The following is a 14,507-nucleotide window of genomic DNA, read 5'->3' on the forward strand; positions in this document are numbered from 1 at the left end:
TACAGTGTGAAGAACAAAATAAGCTGCACAATTTTGCATACTAGATAAAACAGACTAATAGATCATAGATAATAGAAGATAAGAAATAACATTTTAAAGATAAACACAAAGGCACCAGTCATGCGATTATATAAACAGGTTGTAGTTCTTCTTCTTCAAGTCTGACATCTGCTGATGCTGATGTTAATCTTTGAGCACAGTCATGAGCTGCAGGGAAACCAGAGCACAAAAAGTCAAATTTTCATCTCAAGATTAGGATTTTCGTTTCAAGTCCCTACTTTACCACACCTGTAAGTCAGCTACTCTGAAGCTCAGGTAATCGGCGTACTGTAAACTTTTATCTTTATGGCTCTTTCACTTGAAACTTCAGAACAACAGCCTGACTACTGACCAATGAGCTCACTGGAAAAACTCAGTCCTACAAGATCCTGATAAAGGCTGAAGTAATCCTCATATTTATAGTAATAAAGAACAATAAATACTTTTATAGGTTAGTAGAATCACAAAACATTTCTTTGAGTCCAATTTGACAGTTCCTCGTGGAGGCATCAGCCTTTGTTTTCAGGTCCAACTTGACTATAAGGCGACATTAAAGACATTTAGATGGCTTAAAAGAGATGACGAGGTTTTGTTGTGTGTTTTATGTCCATGTGGTTCCTTATCCAAACAAACACACTCAAATTGAGTCCAGGAAACGCTCATGCCCAAACCTTTAAACATGTTTTAGCTTCTTTGATTCAACAAGATTTTTGACAGGATAGAGGTTTGGGCTATTTTACAGATAAAATCTTTTCTGGTTTTCTCCTGTTGTCTCCTTTTCCTGATGTAAAGTAAGGTAAACTATGGTCAACTTTAGCTGCTGTTAGGTTATGTTAGCACAGTTTGTTAGCAGGGCTGCCTGGACCGTGAGCTCAGAGCACCGGGGGAGTGTTAGTGTTTGTACCACAGGAGATTTGAACCACGAAGAAGAAGAAAAAGAAGAGGAGGTTTACAGGCCTGGAGCGTTAAAAATAACAATGTTTCTGAAGTTAAGAATATTCAGCTCTTTTTAGGATGTAAACATCAACAAATTCAGTTATTTTCAGGATTTAAGGAGCTGTTTTTACCTCGAGCCCACCGTCGGCATGTGTATATACCCATGATGATTATGAAAGCGTAGATGATGGTCAGCAGGATGATGCACACCAGCTCCAGCATGAAAGGAGGAGGAGGAGGTGGTGGTGAAGGAAGAAGAAGGTCTCTTCTAGGCTTAGCTGTGAGGAAGGAAACAACTATCAGAGGTTCGAACATGAAACATAATCAGCTTTAATTTCATCTAAATATTACACGGAACATAGTAAAAAATAGTAAACAAGTTATCTAGATATATGAATATTCACAAAGGAGTGCAACAAGAGGACAGTGGCACATGAAACAAGTACAATGAATATATGCAAGTCTATAACTTTATCTATGTACATTTGAAAAATGAAACAAAACCATGGCGCTTACAATGAGGTGTCTGCAGTGTTTTATGGGTCTGGATAGATGTGGGCTGTAGCAGCCATCACATTGTGAGACTTTGGTCCTAAATTTCTGGTGGCCAACAAAAACCAAAATCGTCTATCGGTGGACGTGTCGAGACCACATATTTCCTCAGTTTTGGTCTGGGACAGTCAAAAAACTAAATGTATGCAGGGCCCTAACCTCTAGTGTAACTATAGTCCAGTCCAACGCTCATAAAAAACAAATAACTATTTTTGGGGCTTCTTTTTACAGAAACTCTCAAGTGACCGTTACCCTGTGATGGCCACAACACTGTGTTGGTCTGTTCTCCACATTCAGCCTGCCAGACTTTGTTAAGTAGAGTAACTAGGCTAAAGCTGACCTCCAATCAAATATATACAAAGCAGAACATCATGTCACCTCTTACAACCAGCCGGCTCTCCGGGGACTTTCCTTTCATGGGGTGCTGACACATGTAAGAGCCTTCATCATACTTGGACACTGCTGGGAGGATCTTCTTTCCTGTAGGCTCAATGCCGACGAAGACACCGCCTCTGAAGAACTTGGCAGGGAAATCTGACGTAGAATTCTTGGCATATCTTTCTTTGTAGCGACAGTGAAGTGTCACTTTATCTCCCTCTGTCACAGGAAGTGCAGGGCTCTCCAGGATCACAGCACCAGCTTAAATATAGGAAAACAAACCAAGTGTCATTGTTTATTGTACATTTGTAGTACTTATTGTAATCTCTACATCTAATCTTTGAGTGTTTGGAAAGGATTTGTCAGAGGATTCAGGTTTCTTTGTAGGTATTTGTAGCACTATGCAGTTAATCTATACAAACAGTGATGAATAACTGTCAGTTGGTGAATCTGCCCGTAAAGTCAGCGGGAGCAGCTGAGTTGATCCTGAGAAAATACAATGAGCCCGGTTTAAAGCCCCATTATGTAACTTTATATCAGTCATGTTAAATCAGTTAGTCTTTGTCTATTCTCGCACTATGTAGCTCCGAGTTGGGAGAAGTCAGAACGCTTTACGGCACTAAGTCACACAGCACCAACGATTTCACTATTTGACCTCTTTAATAGCTCCGAGCCACATCAAGCCTCAAACCTTATTGAGCCATGCTATTGTGGTCCCGCTTGGTGGTAGAGCTGGCCATGCTGAACCTGTAACAATCTGTAATTTAGGAAATTGCTTTTCCCCTCTTCCATATTTTGACCTCACTCACTTTTATTCAGTTCTCGAAATACCCAAATATTTGTCCAAACCATCAAATATGGTTTATGCTGCAGGGCTTTACTGACTTATTGTTTGTACACTCTAGTGTTCTCTTTGTCAAACTAGAAAAGTTTATGAATAAAAAGTTTAATCCCTTGCATACCTGTCACATTGATGCTAACAACGTTGCTGCACTTGCCATCCTCAGACTGACACCAGTACCAGTCGGTATCTGTAGGGTAGACATCGTCAAGGATGCAGTCCCCCTTGCATGGGAAAAGTGCCTTAGAAGAAACATTTCTCCTCAGTGTCCAGCCAATGGAGTTTTCCGGTGACGCACATGTCAGATTTATGCGGTCATATCGAAAGAATTGAGATTTGTCAGGAGAGATGCTCAGTGTGGCTGCTGGTGGTTGAAACAGAAAATAAAGACACGATTTTAAGAACATCAGGTCAACATCTACCAGATGTGTGTGTGTATGGCTGATTTGATGTAATTTATTACATGTGGCATCAACGATTCTCAACAGGTAAGCCATGTCAAAAGTGAATTTGTGTAATGTCTTGCCTTCTTAATGTGTTTAAGACCATTGGTTGTGTTGTTCGGAGGTAGTGTTGACATACAGTAAATAACTATTTGAAAACTGTAGCAATCCATATTATGTCACGATCCGCTCAACTAAGCAAGTAAACAGAATCAACAGTCCATCATGACCATCAGAAATCGGAAATTAACAGCAGCTCAGGTTAGAGCCCACATACATGTTCAAGCAGTAGACACATGTCAACATCGACTGTTCGGAGAAGACTGTGAATCACACTGCTATGGTTGAATTACTGTAAAGAAACCACGACTAAGGGAGACCAACAAGAAGAAGGGGAAATTTGCAATTTTGCATGCGTAAGCTTAGTGGGTCAATCATTTGTTTTTCAACAGGACAATGACCCCAAACACATCATGGCACAGTGCAACTAGGACTAGTGCTAGGAGACGAGGTCCTCTCTGAAGAGCTGGAGGTCCTCAGAAGTGTTTGTGAAGGTAGAGAGGGACGCCCCTGATCTGGTAGGACGTTCCACCAACGGGGAACAACAGACGAGAAAAGTTTGGATTGCCCTGAGCGAACGGGTGGCAGAGGCAGGCGACGTTCATTGGAGGAACACAACACTTGCCCTCTATAAGGACATTCAAGTAGGTAGTAGTGTTGGTTACATGGGTTTTGTTTACCACATGATTGCATGTGTGTTATTCCATAGTTCTGATGTCTTCTGTGTTAATCTACAACAAGAAACCTTACAGTAATTCTGTGTATGCACATTAGTCTTTACTGTTTTCTGCACTTTCACTTACACACATTTCGTCTGTCTCTTTGCAACAACAATGACATAGAATCTAATCTTGTAATCGATTACTCAGAAACAACAACCATAAAAAGTGTATTGACTTGAAAAAGACCAAAGTAGTATATCTAATGAAAAAAAGTTGCATTTCTTACAGATTATTAGGCAGAGCGAGGTGGCCTCCATCCTGCTTCGATACTGTCTCTTCTTCTTGTTCAGTTTTAACCAACAGTCTAACCACATCCTCAGCTTATAGGAAACTGACAACCAGCTTCAGACAGCTAGAAAAAAAACAAAAAAAAACAAAAACACACTTATGTTATCTATTAGATTTCACGTCTTGACGAAAGAATAAATGAAACGTATTTAGTTCATTGTTCAAAACATTTAAAAGCTCATAAACTTCGACTGTGAAACAAATGGTACTATTTGTTGACCTACTAAATCAATCCGTCACTGTAAAACCCATTAAATTTTCTGCAATCCCTCCGAGAATGTAACCATTTTGCAAATATTGATCCTTACCTGGATGATCTCTACAAAGTCCAGCTCCCCACCGAACGCTTCTCAACTGCATCGCCCAGTGCGGCATGGAAAGAGTCAAACTTCAAGCTCATGCTCGTCACCAACCTCATGGTGGTCACAGAGGTTTGGTCTTCATGAGTCGCATGTCTGTGAAATAGAACATGAAGCAGCCACATTATAAACCACAAGGAACACATCCGGACACAGTTCTCAGTTATTCTTCAACATTTAAATATACAGCACAGACATGCAGTACATTACAGTATTATGTACAGCAGTACAACCAACTCCACGACGAGAAAAACATCCATGAAGAATAAAATACCACCCAGGAAACAGACAGGCCTACTGATGGAAGGGGGAAGGAATTTTGCTTGTAGGCCTTCTTCCCTATAGTCACTTAATAATATAATTGAGACAGTGACAGTCTACTTAGGAAGCTAATGTGTAGTTAATATTTGTCAAATCTCATTGGATGACGCTCCCAGCACTGCTGTGTTTTCTCTTTTGGAGAGTGTTTTGCAGATGAGGTCCTTGTGGTTTCAGTGGCCCCATTTTCATTTGGTGGAGAGTTGACAGATGAAAGATCAGTGGTTTAAGAAGTATATTCAGTTTGTTACTATATTCACTTCCTTAAAAAATAGGCCTATTCAATCACTGTTTACACAGTATTGGTTCCCCTAAAGTCTGTGGGCTTTGCTCAATTTTGCTTTTTAAGCAATTGGGCTTTCCATGGCAACGAATAGACCAGTCCAACAGGTTCTTGATTTTACAGGTCGAGCTGTTATCACCCTGCCCATCGCTTTGCATGTCGTGGCCTCGTCACTCTCCCTCTTACCTGTTATTACTTGCTGCCTGCACAGCAGATGAACTCACAGATTATGAACTACACTGGCAAACTCTTGGGGAATTGGGTGTGGTTGTTTTCAGATTTGTATTATGCATCATTAAAAAAAATAAAAAATCCATGTCAGTTGTTCCCATGAACTGTCTAAAGCAGTTGTTATACAGGTGACATCACCCACAGGTTTCGTCGTTGTCCTTTGGTTGCTTAACAAAACAAACTGTAAAGAAAGGAAATCACGTTACATGTGAAAAGATTCAATAAACAAAAAAAAAACGGATTAAACTTGGTATTTACTGTATAATGTAAACTTTGGTACAGTTGACTGATCACAAAGATATGAATGATTCCACACTGACTGTTGTGTTGACAGACGTCTGTACCTCCTCAAGGTGTGGCCAGAAACAGAAAGTATTTTTCTACACACCGCTGACAAATGAAACGCTAATCATTTTTCAGTTTCGTGGTTCATTAAACGTGTAAATCAACTCGGTGACTTTTCTTCATCCTGTAAAGAAAAAAAAAAATGAAGTTTTTGTTCCTGTTTGTCCTCTCCGGACTGTTTGTGAACGCCGCTGCAGGTATGTGTTTTTACTTGAATGAAACATTTAATTGATTCTCAGTAACTTAATGTGTATTACATTTCTTTGAACAACTGTGGCAGAAGTCTATTAATAAGACTGTATCTTAAAACAGTGACATAAAAAAGTTGCTCAATGATTAACCAGCTGTGCGGCACATCGATTGATATACTTACAATGTGCACCTTTTACTGCAGCAAGTGCTGAGGAGGAGTTATTATTGAATAAGTGCTTTAAACTATTATGGAGGTTTGTCCTTTGGTTGCCCAACCTATGGGTCTGGACCCCTTTTAAAGGACCACATGTTAGATCTGATGGGTTGTGAGAGAAAGTTCTGACACAAATCTGTTTTTCTCCAACCTTTGCCTTCACCATTGTTCATTTGATAGCTGTCAGATAAATGTATTAAAGTCAAAAGTACAATATATGTAGAGAAATGTGGAGCATGTAGCATAATGTAAAGTACAAGTACCACTTAATTTTACAGTACAAGAACACAGCAAAACCTGTGTACATGACAGACTGGCAATTTCACTCATGTATTAGAAAAACAAACTAAATAAAATTAAGAAAAAATCCCATGTCCAATGAAAGACAGATCTCACCTTGAGCTGATTTGAATGCAAACCTTTCATAGGTGCGTTTCATTTAAGCCTCATCGAGTTTTAGGTGAAAATGACATTTCACAACAAAGGTCCATCTCACCTCACAGCAGGCTTTACTCTTCAAACAGGAATGTGCTGTGTGGTTCTCTCCAGCTTCCTCCCACGTTCCAAAGACGTGAGGTTAAAAGGTTGATTGTGTCATGTAAGTGTGAATGGTTTTATGAGTCGACCCTGTAATGAACTGGCGACTTGCCCAGAGCACAATAACGACTGGGTTCAACTTCAGCCGCCGGAAACTGATGAGGATAAGCAGTTACAGAAAATGAAGGATTTCCATACGGTGTGTATAAAAACTGTGCTGCATGGATACTTGACTTCTCTCTCCCTCCCCGATTTTGAAAAGGTTAGGATACAGGGCACATACAATCAAAAGTCAATCACAAAACTACCATAGGGTGTCATGAAGGGCCTACCAATGACACGTCGTTCATTTAAATGGATCAACTCATTTGGTGATTTCACTGGCAAGTTTCTCCAAACTCATGGAAGGAAAATGGTGCTTTTACCTGCCTCACGATGGACGACGTTTAAGTGAAGACTGCTGCGTGCGACGACAAAACTGTAGAGATTAATCAACACCAGCAGCATAAGAATAAATACATTAATATTACACCGTCAAAGAGCGTCCCTGAACACAAGCTGAAGTCTAAATGCGAAAGTAAACTCCAAATATCATCTAACCCCTTTACAGCCGAGTCTCACTCCAGGTTTACAGTTACGGAATCGACCAGAGAACACAAAAAAGAAAGTATGTAAATAAAAACAGCAAACAATATAAAAGACTTATTAAATTCAGCCAGTATCAAATATATTTTATGGAATCAAAAATGTAATACTGGATAATAGTACTGGAAATCACGTTGTGTCAATTAAAATACTAAATATCAGATAATAGTCAAACATAACTGATATTTAACTACATCAATCAAAATCAAATCAACAGTTAAGCATAACAATATCAAGAAGTGACAAATGGAAAGAAAACCTTACTTATGTTGAGTAATTAAGTAACACATGGTAAGTCAACTGAGAAACACTTGTCAGAATTGAAATGTTTGGAGACAAAAGAAGAGGAAGTAGAGTCCAGCCCTCTATTTATACTGTGGGATGTTTTGAAACTGCACTGAATTGAAGGTGGTCCACTTTGTGGCAAGGAGGGGAAATGCACTTGAAAACCTGCAGTTTGTAAATTTAGTTTTGCATGGAAACTTTTAAAATGTTGCTGCACCAGGAGGTCTAAATGCGAATGTTTGTTTCCACAGGAGAGTCTGAAACAATTTGTGTATCAGTTGGGGAAGACGTCATTCTGCCGTGCAACCTGACACGTCTATTCGACATGTCGACTCTAAGAGTGGAGTGGAGCCACGATGAAAACGATGTCCACGTCTATCGAAAAGGGGAGGATCTGAAAGATCAGGACAAGAACTTCAAAGACAGAACGTCTCTGTTCCGTGAAGAAATGAGCAGTGGAAACATTTCACTGAAACTGACCAAAGTAACTAAACGGGATGAAGGAAAATACAACTGCAATGTTAGGCCCGAAAACACTGAACAATTCACTGCATGCTCCATTACTCTCGGTGAGGACAGCTAACTTAATCCACATTACAATTAATTAAAATGTTTTTTATTTTAGCTCTTAAACACAATGTACGCAATTCCAACTTTACAGAGGCAGTGCTGCGGTCAGAAGACAGTGGTAGACATGGTAAGTAAATATCTTTAGTTCTTTTTATTTATTTGTACTCCCATAAACATCAACAACACATGTTCTCTACCTGTGGGTCAAAGGTTCACCATGTTTCCATTTGATTTTATAAAATCAAAAGCGCCATCTGCTGGAGAGTTGTTGACAACGTGCACTCAGAAAAATACAAGGAGCCAGGACCAGTTGAACGTGTTTATTTAGTTGATGATGAAGGGTAATAGCATGAAATTAGGGCTGCAATATATAATATTTATATTAAACATCAGAAAACAGGAAAGACTGTCTGTCACCAATCCCAAATTCCCAAGTTGACGTGCTTAATTTGATCATATGTTCAGAATTAAGTTATTACAGCTTTGAATATTTCTGCAAATAAATGTGTTATGTATTGTTTTTTATGGTAAAAAAACTGGCAGCTGTGATTGCCAGAATTTACCGTAATAAATTCAGTACAGGTTTTTTTATATTAACAATGAAAGGATATGCTTTCAGGTTTGAGGTTGGTGATCTATCTCATGTAATTTCCATAAAAATATCAGTTTGTACCATCAAGCCCTAAATAATTGAAATACCGCATGAATGCCATATACAATAAAGGTTTTACCACAAAATATGATGGTGTTTACTACGTTGTTTGTTTTGTGGCTGTTAATTAACCCAAATTAATTAATATCTGCTCATTTTAGAGAGTTGTTTTGATATTTGTCCACAGTGAAGAACAAGTCTTGACATCTTTGTCCTTTCAGTTAAGGACACTGGAAGCAGTACTGGTGCTATTGTTGGAGTTTCTTTCAGCATTGTTGTTGGGACCGGTCTTAGAATCATTCTACTGATAAATTAGAGAAAGATCAGTAAGTGACAAACATGTTCTTTCTTCATTTTCCTCATTTAGAGAAATAGGTTCATCATTTTGAAGTCAAACTATAGTACAACTGAGTTCATGCTGAAATCATTCCTTCTGTTCATCCCTTTTTAATGCACTTACAATGTAAAAATATATTCAAGTGTTTACCTGAATCTCGACAGCAAGCAGTCAGAGTAAAACAAGTCAGGTATTTTTACTATGAAATAACTTCTTTGTGTTCCTATTCGTCCACCACTGCTCAGCAAGGAAACATAAAGTGCAAACTGTGTGCTAAAAAGATTTCTTTTTGAGATTCTCTCTTGATGTGACTCGTTCATAAAGGCGCAAATCTGAAAATTCACAGAATACAGAAGTTATCCCTGAATCATAGTTACCACAGAACTTTTTGGTTGTTTTTTTTTGTCATATAGGGATGTGTGCAGTCGAAGTGGACTACAGAAAAACAAGTACAACGCTGCCAGAATGACCCAGAACCAAGTGAGAAACAACGACGACCCAGACTGATGACGGAGCTGAGCGTAAAATTAAACTATAACTTTCTATACCACAGATTTGGACAGTCACTTGGAAAATCACACTGAAAGACATTATGTTGCATCACCCACAACACAACTGGTTGTAGACAATGGCCACACATGGCATCCCGGCTGTGGAGGACCGAGGCTTTGTTGTGCCTCATGTCGAATCCGGCACCAGTAGTGGACAGTGAAGACGGTTTCGCCTTGTTGCCACCCCTGGCTGCAGATGTTCTCCTGTGCCATCACGCTATTAAAGGTTCCTTTGCCTTCCATCTGCCAGAAAAGATGAGAAAAATCTGTTGAACAGTGAACAGGCCACTAAAACCAAATGACCTGGTGTTAAACTGGATCATTTTTGTCTTGGACTGATCAGATTGATGGCAAAGGATCAATCAGTCACTATTAAATGTTCTGCATGTGTTCCACTCTCTCTTATGAATGATCCCGTCACTGGTTCTGTCATTCCTGAATCTGCCCGTCCTCTGGTCAAGTGTTGCTGGAACAATCTTTGGAGCTGTATGTTGGTGACCATGTCTTTGTTTCTACAGGTCTCATTATTCCCTGTGTAGAGTCGTCTCACTTGTTTCCAGTTTCTTGCCTTTATTGATACTTAACACCCACTTTTTATTCTTTTAGATGAAGCTATTTAGGATCCAAATAAAGAATAAAAGATCTCTCTGTTTGATCATTTGCATGCAACTAGCCAAAAATATAGAGCTTACATTGTTACACAGTGTTATATAATAATGTGAGTAATGCTTATCAACAGCTCATATTGAAGCTTGTTTTAATTAATTATTCACCCAATTTGGTCATTAGCCTGTTATGATTACCATAATACCATAATAATGGTAATTCCTTTTTTTATCTGGGATTAATAGACTAGAATTAATCACATGAACAGAAGAGAAAATCCGATGAAGCGTGAATATTAACACGTCCTATAATGTGGAATGGACTTCCCTGTTTTTTTTCCGCTTCCATTGCTTCGTTGTCATTTCATTTATGACCCGCACCAAGCCGGTTCCTGCGCGTCGATCTCCTGCTTAGTTTTCTAATTTTTCAATTTTTTGTATCGAGTTAAGGACTTTTGTGTTTATTTGCTCGTTCTCTGTGTTTTCATGGTCCAAATCTATGTTTGATTGTGATTTACAAAGATTTATTTCGGGTTCGCTCAAAAGCGAAAGCGAAACCGCGTTTAAACTACGCAGCCAACTTTTAAATATATATTAGATATTTTAAAGATACTTTAAAAAACGGATTAACGACACTTGGACATCGATGCTGTGCCACATGAAATGGAAAGCCCTACTTTTTTGTATTTCTGCTGCGATTGTCATTTTTCTGATCAAGGCCGCCACGGGTAAGTCTCATCAATACATCAATTTAGCAGAATTCAACTCCCTTTTCAAAATCAAATTAAAAATCCCATTTTTGTCTCTCTTACCTTTAAAGTGTCAGATTGATTTTCCTACTAAATGATGAGGACAGGAGTTTATAAGAAGTTGTTTGAGGAAGGAAGGCCTAAAGGCCACAGATAAAAGAGGAAGTTGTAGTAAATGTGCAAGTGGACTAAAAATAAGTATTTTGTTTTGTAATATTACTGACTAGTCCAACAGCAGTCAGCCTCACCAACGCGCAATTGCTTTGTGGCTCCCTCCAAAAATAAATAAACCAATAAACAAACAAACAAACAAACAAATAATTAAATAAATAACTATGGGGTGTTATTATTCATTTTTAAATGACACAGATAATTACAATAACAATACAATAAATAACAGTAAAGGTGTAATCTGCTTTAATAAAATCTAACAACAAAGAACTCAACAATAATATTACTACATAATACTACATTATATGATTAACATTGTATCTTTTTTATATTTTTAAATAATTAAAAAAAAAGTTTCTTCTTTTTCTTTTTCTCAGCAGCGGTTTTCTTTTTGATGCCATGTCTTCATTGCTTCAGGGCTCAGTGTCTGACTGGTGCAGCCTAACGAACAAAACACTGGGTGATGGAGAGAGCGAGGTGTCTTAATGTGTTTTTCTTTTCACCTTGTTTAACAGTGCAGCCGAAGAAAGACTCAACAGAACCCCATGCGATGGCAAGATCTCAACCAAGTGAGCTACTGGGGCTTTTTTATATCTATATAGATGTTTTGCACCATTTCTGTCAAAAAAAAAAAAATCACATTTTGCACCAAATCTTAACAATCATATCTCACTCTTTCACTATTCTCTTCATTAACAACCCCATCCATGGACAACATTTCACCACCATCATCACCACCATTCTTACACACTGTGTAAAGTTTTTGATACCAAATCAGAGCAGGATTTTTTCTGTGGTGTTCCTCAAAGTCTTGGTGTCTTAATGTGTTTTTTTTTTTTCACCTTTACAGGGCCGAAGAAAGACTCAACAGAAGACTATGAGTATGACTATGTGGCAGGATCTCAACCAGGTGAACTGGGCGGCCTTTTTTTTGACATCTTACATCCAAATCTTAACAATCATATCTCACTCTTTCACTCTTCTCTTTATTAACAACCCCATCTATGGACAACATTTTCAGAGGCAGAAGAGGATTTTCAAGGTAAGGGAAGACACTTTGAAACTAGAAGAGCTATCACATCACCACCATCATCAGTCTTGGTGTCTTAATGTGTTTGTTTTTTCACCTTTATTTAACAGGGCAGCCGAAGAAAGAATCCCTTGCATGGGCAAGATCTCAACTAAGTAAGCTACTTTTATAGATATTTTGGAACATTTCTGTCAATTTTTTTTACATTTTGCACCAAATCTTTGTAAAGATTTTATCTACGATGATTTAAAATATCATTTACGATTAAGAATTATTAGTAGAGTTAGTCCCTACCATCCATTCCCAAATGAAAAAAACTATGTAGTAGTAATAAATGGAGGAAAGGATTTCTGCTTCTTCTGCTAAAGACATCTGTGTTTTACATAAAGGCTTTATCTTGTGTCTTGTTACAGAAATGGATCAGTTAACGTGTCCAAAGGCAGTTGAAGAAACAGTCGGGGGAAATGTCACATTGGATTTCCACTTTAAATCTCAACGAAATGTGGCAGGAGAACTAATCGAATGGAAATTCAACAACTCCATCTATGTCCTTGTTTATAGAAGTAGAGGTGTTTCAGGCAGCATTCAGGCAGACCAATTCAAATCCAGAGCATCTCTTGAGAGCACCGATAACATCGCCAAAGGGAAACTTGCTGTGAAAATATCATCACTCACAAACATGGATGCTGGAACATACAGCTGCTTTGTTGGGCGTAAGACGGAACGAAGATCCTGTAGTATTCAACTTATCATATGTAAGTAGTCCATTGTAACTCGTAGATAAAAAAACACAGTAACAATATAGTAAAACACCTTTAGAGTAAATTCCTGGTATCAAGCTGCCAGTCAGTTATTGTAAAATTCAAAGAGATATTACACTAAATCAGTATAAGCACGACAGTCAGTACATTAGCATAATGATGTAAGCATTTAGATTCACATTTTGACTCATCTTTTCTGAGTACTAGATAGATAGATAGATAGATAGATAGATAGATAGATAGATAGATAGATAGATAGATAGATAGATAGATAGATAATTGATCCAGAGAAGAATTGAAGTACTAAATCACTTTTGTCTTTTTCAACAGCTAATCAAAAAGTAATAATTCAAGACATTATCTCAACACCCAAACGTAAGTAAATACTTTAATTTAATTTAATTTTTTAATAAAACTATATGACTGTACTGTTGTTAAACATTGACATTCTTAAGAAATTTCTGAAATTTTGCATTTTTTTTGTTGAACTCTGAACTGCCCTGAGGGAATGACACGGCAGCGTGGTAGGAGATAAATTAAATTAAATCACCACTACCCCCTATGTCTGTAGCCCACTCAGCTCTCCAAAAAATGGACTGGTTTTCCTTCTTCTTCATCATAGGCCTTCTATAGCACGCTCATCACCACACCTCTCTGCTGCTAATCAACAATTTCATTCAAGTCCCTCGACAACCTCTGCTGTCCCCTGCCCTCTAATTTCAATGAAGTAGATTTTGGTCTTTTGAATATCATATCCCTAAATAACAACCCTAACCCTGTAACCCAACTCTGCCATGATTTTATAACTTTTTTATACAGACATGGCTTTCTGACTGAGACTCAAGTCCTCCCATGGAAGCGACACCCCTGGTTTTAAAGGGCAGTCAAAGAAGCAGGAGCCCCCTGCTTCTTCACCCAGAATTTTATTCTACTTAATAGAATAAGTCATCACCTAGTGATGGTTTTGGTCTTCTCCACTGTTCGTTTTAGAAGCGATTTCAAGATTTTACTGATCACCTTAAAACACGTCTGGGTCTGGCTCCAGGTTACATAGGACAGGGGTTCCCAAACTTTTCAGCCCGTGACCCCCGAAACAATGGTACCAGTGATTTGCGACGCCCACTGTTTAGCACAATGCTAATAGACCTTAGCTGATGTTGTTGTTGCTGCTAATGTCGAACCCCATTGGAGACATTGGAGATATGTTGACCACTTATGAACCAGGCTGCAGCGGGAGATCCTCAGCTACTTCAAAGTCAAGGCTTAAATCTAAACGTAACAACTTGGCAGAGCTAAAGCTTGCAGAGTGGCTTATTTTAAATCACTTAAAACACATTTTAGATGCAATTTTGTAAGATATACTTATATATATAAATAGTTCAAATATTTCAAATATATTTTAAATAATTAATT

At 38.2% G+C, this 14,507-nt stretch overlaps 3 protein-coding genes across 8 annotated transcripts; 2 read left to right on the forward strand and 1 right to left on the reverse strand.

The window, feature by feature from the left end:
• Positions 1-10: 10 nt before the first annotated feature.
• Positions 11-7,714, reverse strand: LOC104939334 (Fc receptor-like protein 5). Of its 4 annotated transcripts, XM_027287640.1 has the most exons (9): positions 7,648-7,714; positions 7,164-7,216; positions 6,698-6,893; positions 4,568-4,714; positions 4,198-4,323; positions 2,868-3,110; positions 1,906-2,166; positions 1,107-1,253; positions 11-207 (listed from the first exon to the last, which is right to left on the reverse strand). In XM_027287640.1, the coding sequence occupies exons 5-9, from the start codon at positions 4,283-4,285 to the stop codon at positions 119-121; spliced, it is 828 nt and encodes a 275-aa protein (XP_027143441.1). In that variant the 5' UTR covers positions 4,286-4,323; positions 4,568-4,714; positions 6,698-6,893; positions 7,164-7,216; positions 7,648-7,714; the 3' UTR covers positions 11-118. The 4 variants fall into 4 exon arrangements, with proteins under 4 accessions (XP_027143441.1, XP_027143443.1, XP_027143440.1 ...); XM_027287642.1 differs by lacking the exon at positions 6,698-6,893 and having other exon boundaries at positions 2,868-3,107; XM_027287639.1 differs by lacking the exon at positions 6,698-6,893.
• On the forward strand, positions 5,409-10,394 carry LOC104939332 (CD276 antigen homolog). Of its 2 annotated transcripts, XR_003463708.1 has the most exons (5): positions 5,409-5,992; positions 7,920-8,237; positions 8,330-8,365; positions 9,112-9,216; positions 9,641-10,394. XR_003463708.1 is itself a non-coding variant. In XM_027287663.1 (4 exons), the coding sequence occupies exons 1-4, from the start codon at positions 5,938-5,940 to the stop codon at positions 9,204-9,206; spliced, it is 504 nt and encodes a 167-aa protein (XP_027143464.1). In that variant the 5' UTR covers positions 5,409-5,937; the 3' UTR covers positions 9,207-9,633. The 2 variants fall into 2 exon arrangements, 1 of the variants encoding a protein (XP_027143464.1); XM_027287663.1 differs by lacking the exon at positions 9,641-10,394 and having other exon boundaries at positions 9,112-9,633.
• A 329-nt stretch (positions 10,395-10,723) lies between these two features.
• On the forward strand, positions 10,724-14,501 carry LOC104939328 (uncharacterized). 2 transcript variants are annotated; one of them, XM_027287655.1, is made up of 7 exons: positions 10,725-11,111; positions 11,819-11,872; positions 12,154-12,213; positions 12,325-12,345; positions 12,444-12,488; positions 12,747-13,088; positions 13,425-14,501. In XM_027287655.1, the coding sequence occupies exons 1-7, from the start codon at positions 11,030-11,032 to the stop codon at positions 13,475-13,477; spliced, it is 657 nt and encodes a 218-aa protein (XP_027143456.1). In that variant the 5' UTR covers positions 10,725-11,029; the 3' UTR covers positions 13,478-14,501. The 2 variants fall into 2 exon arrangements, with proteins under 2 accessions (XP_027143457.1, XP_027143456.1); XM_027287656.1 differs by lacking the exon at positions 12,154-12,213 and having other exon boundaries at positions 10,724-11,111.
• Positions 14,502-14,507: the final 6 nt, after the last annotated feature.

Source organism: Larimichthys crocea, chromosome XIV, assembly GCF_000972845.2.
Source record: "Larimichthys crocea isolate SSNF chromosome XIV, L_crocea_2.0, whole genome shotgun sequence".
In the NCBI taxonomy this organism is placed as follows: Eukaryota; Metazoa; Chordata; class Actinopteri; family Sciaenidae; genus Larimichthys; species Larimichthys crocea.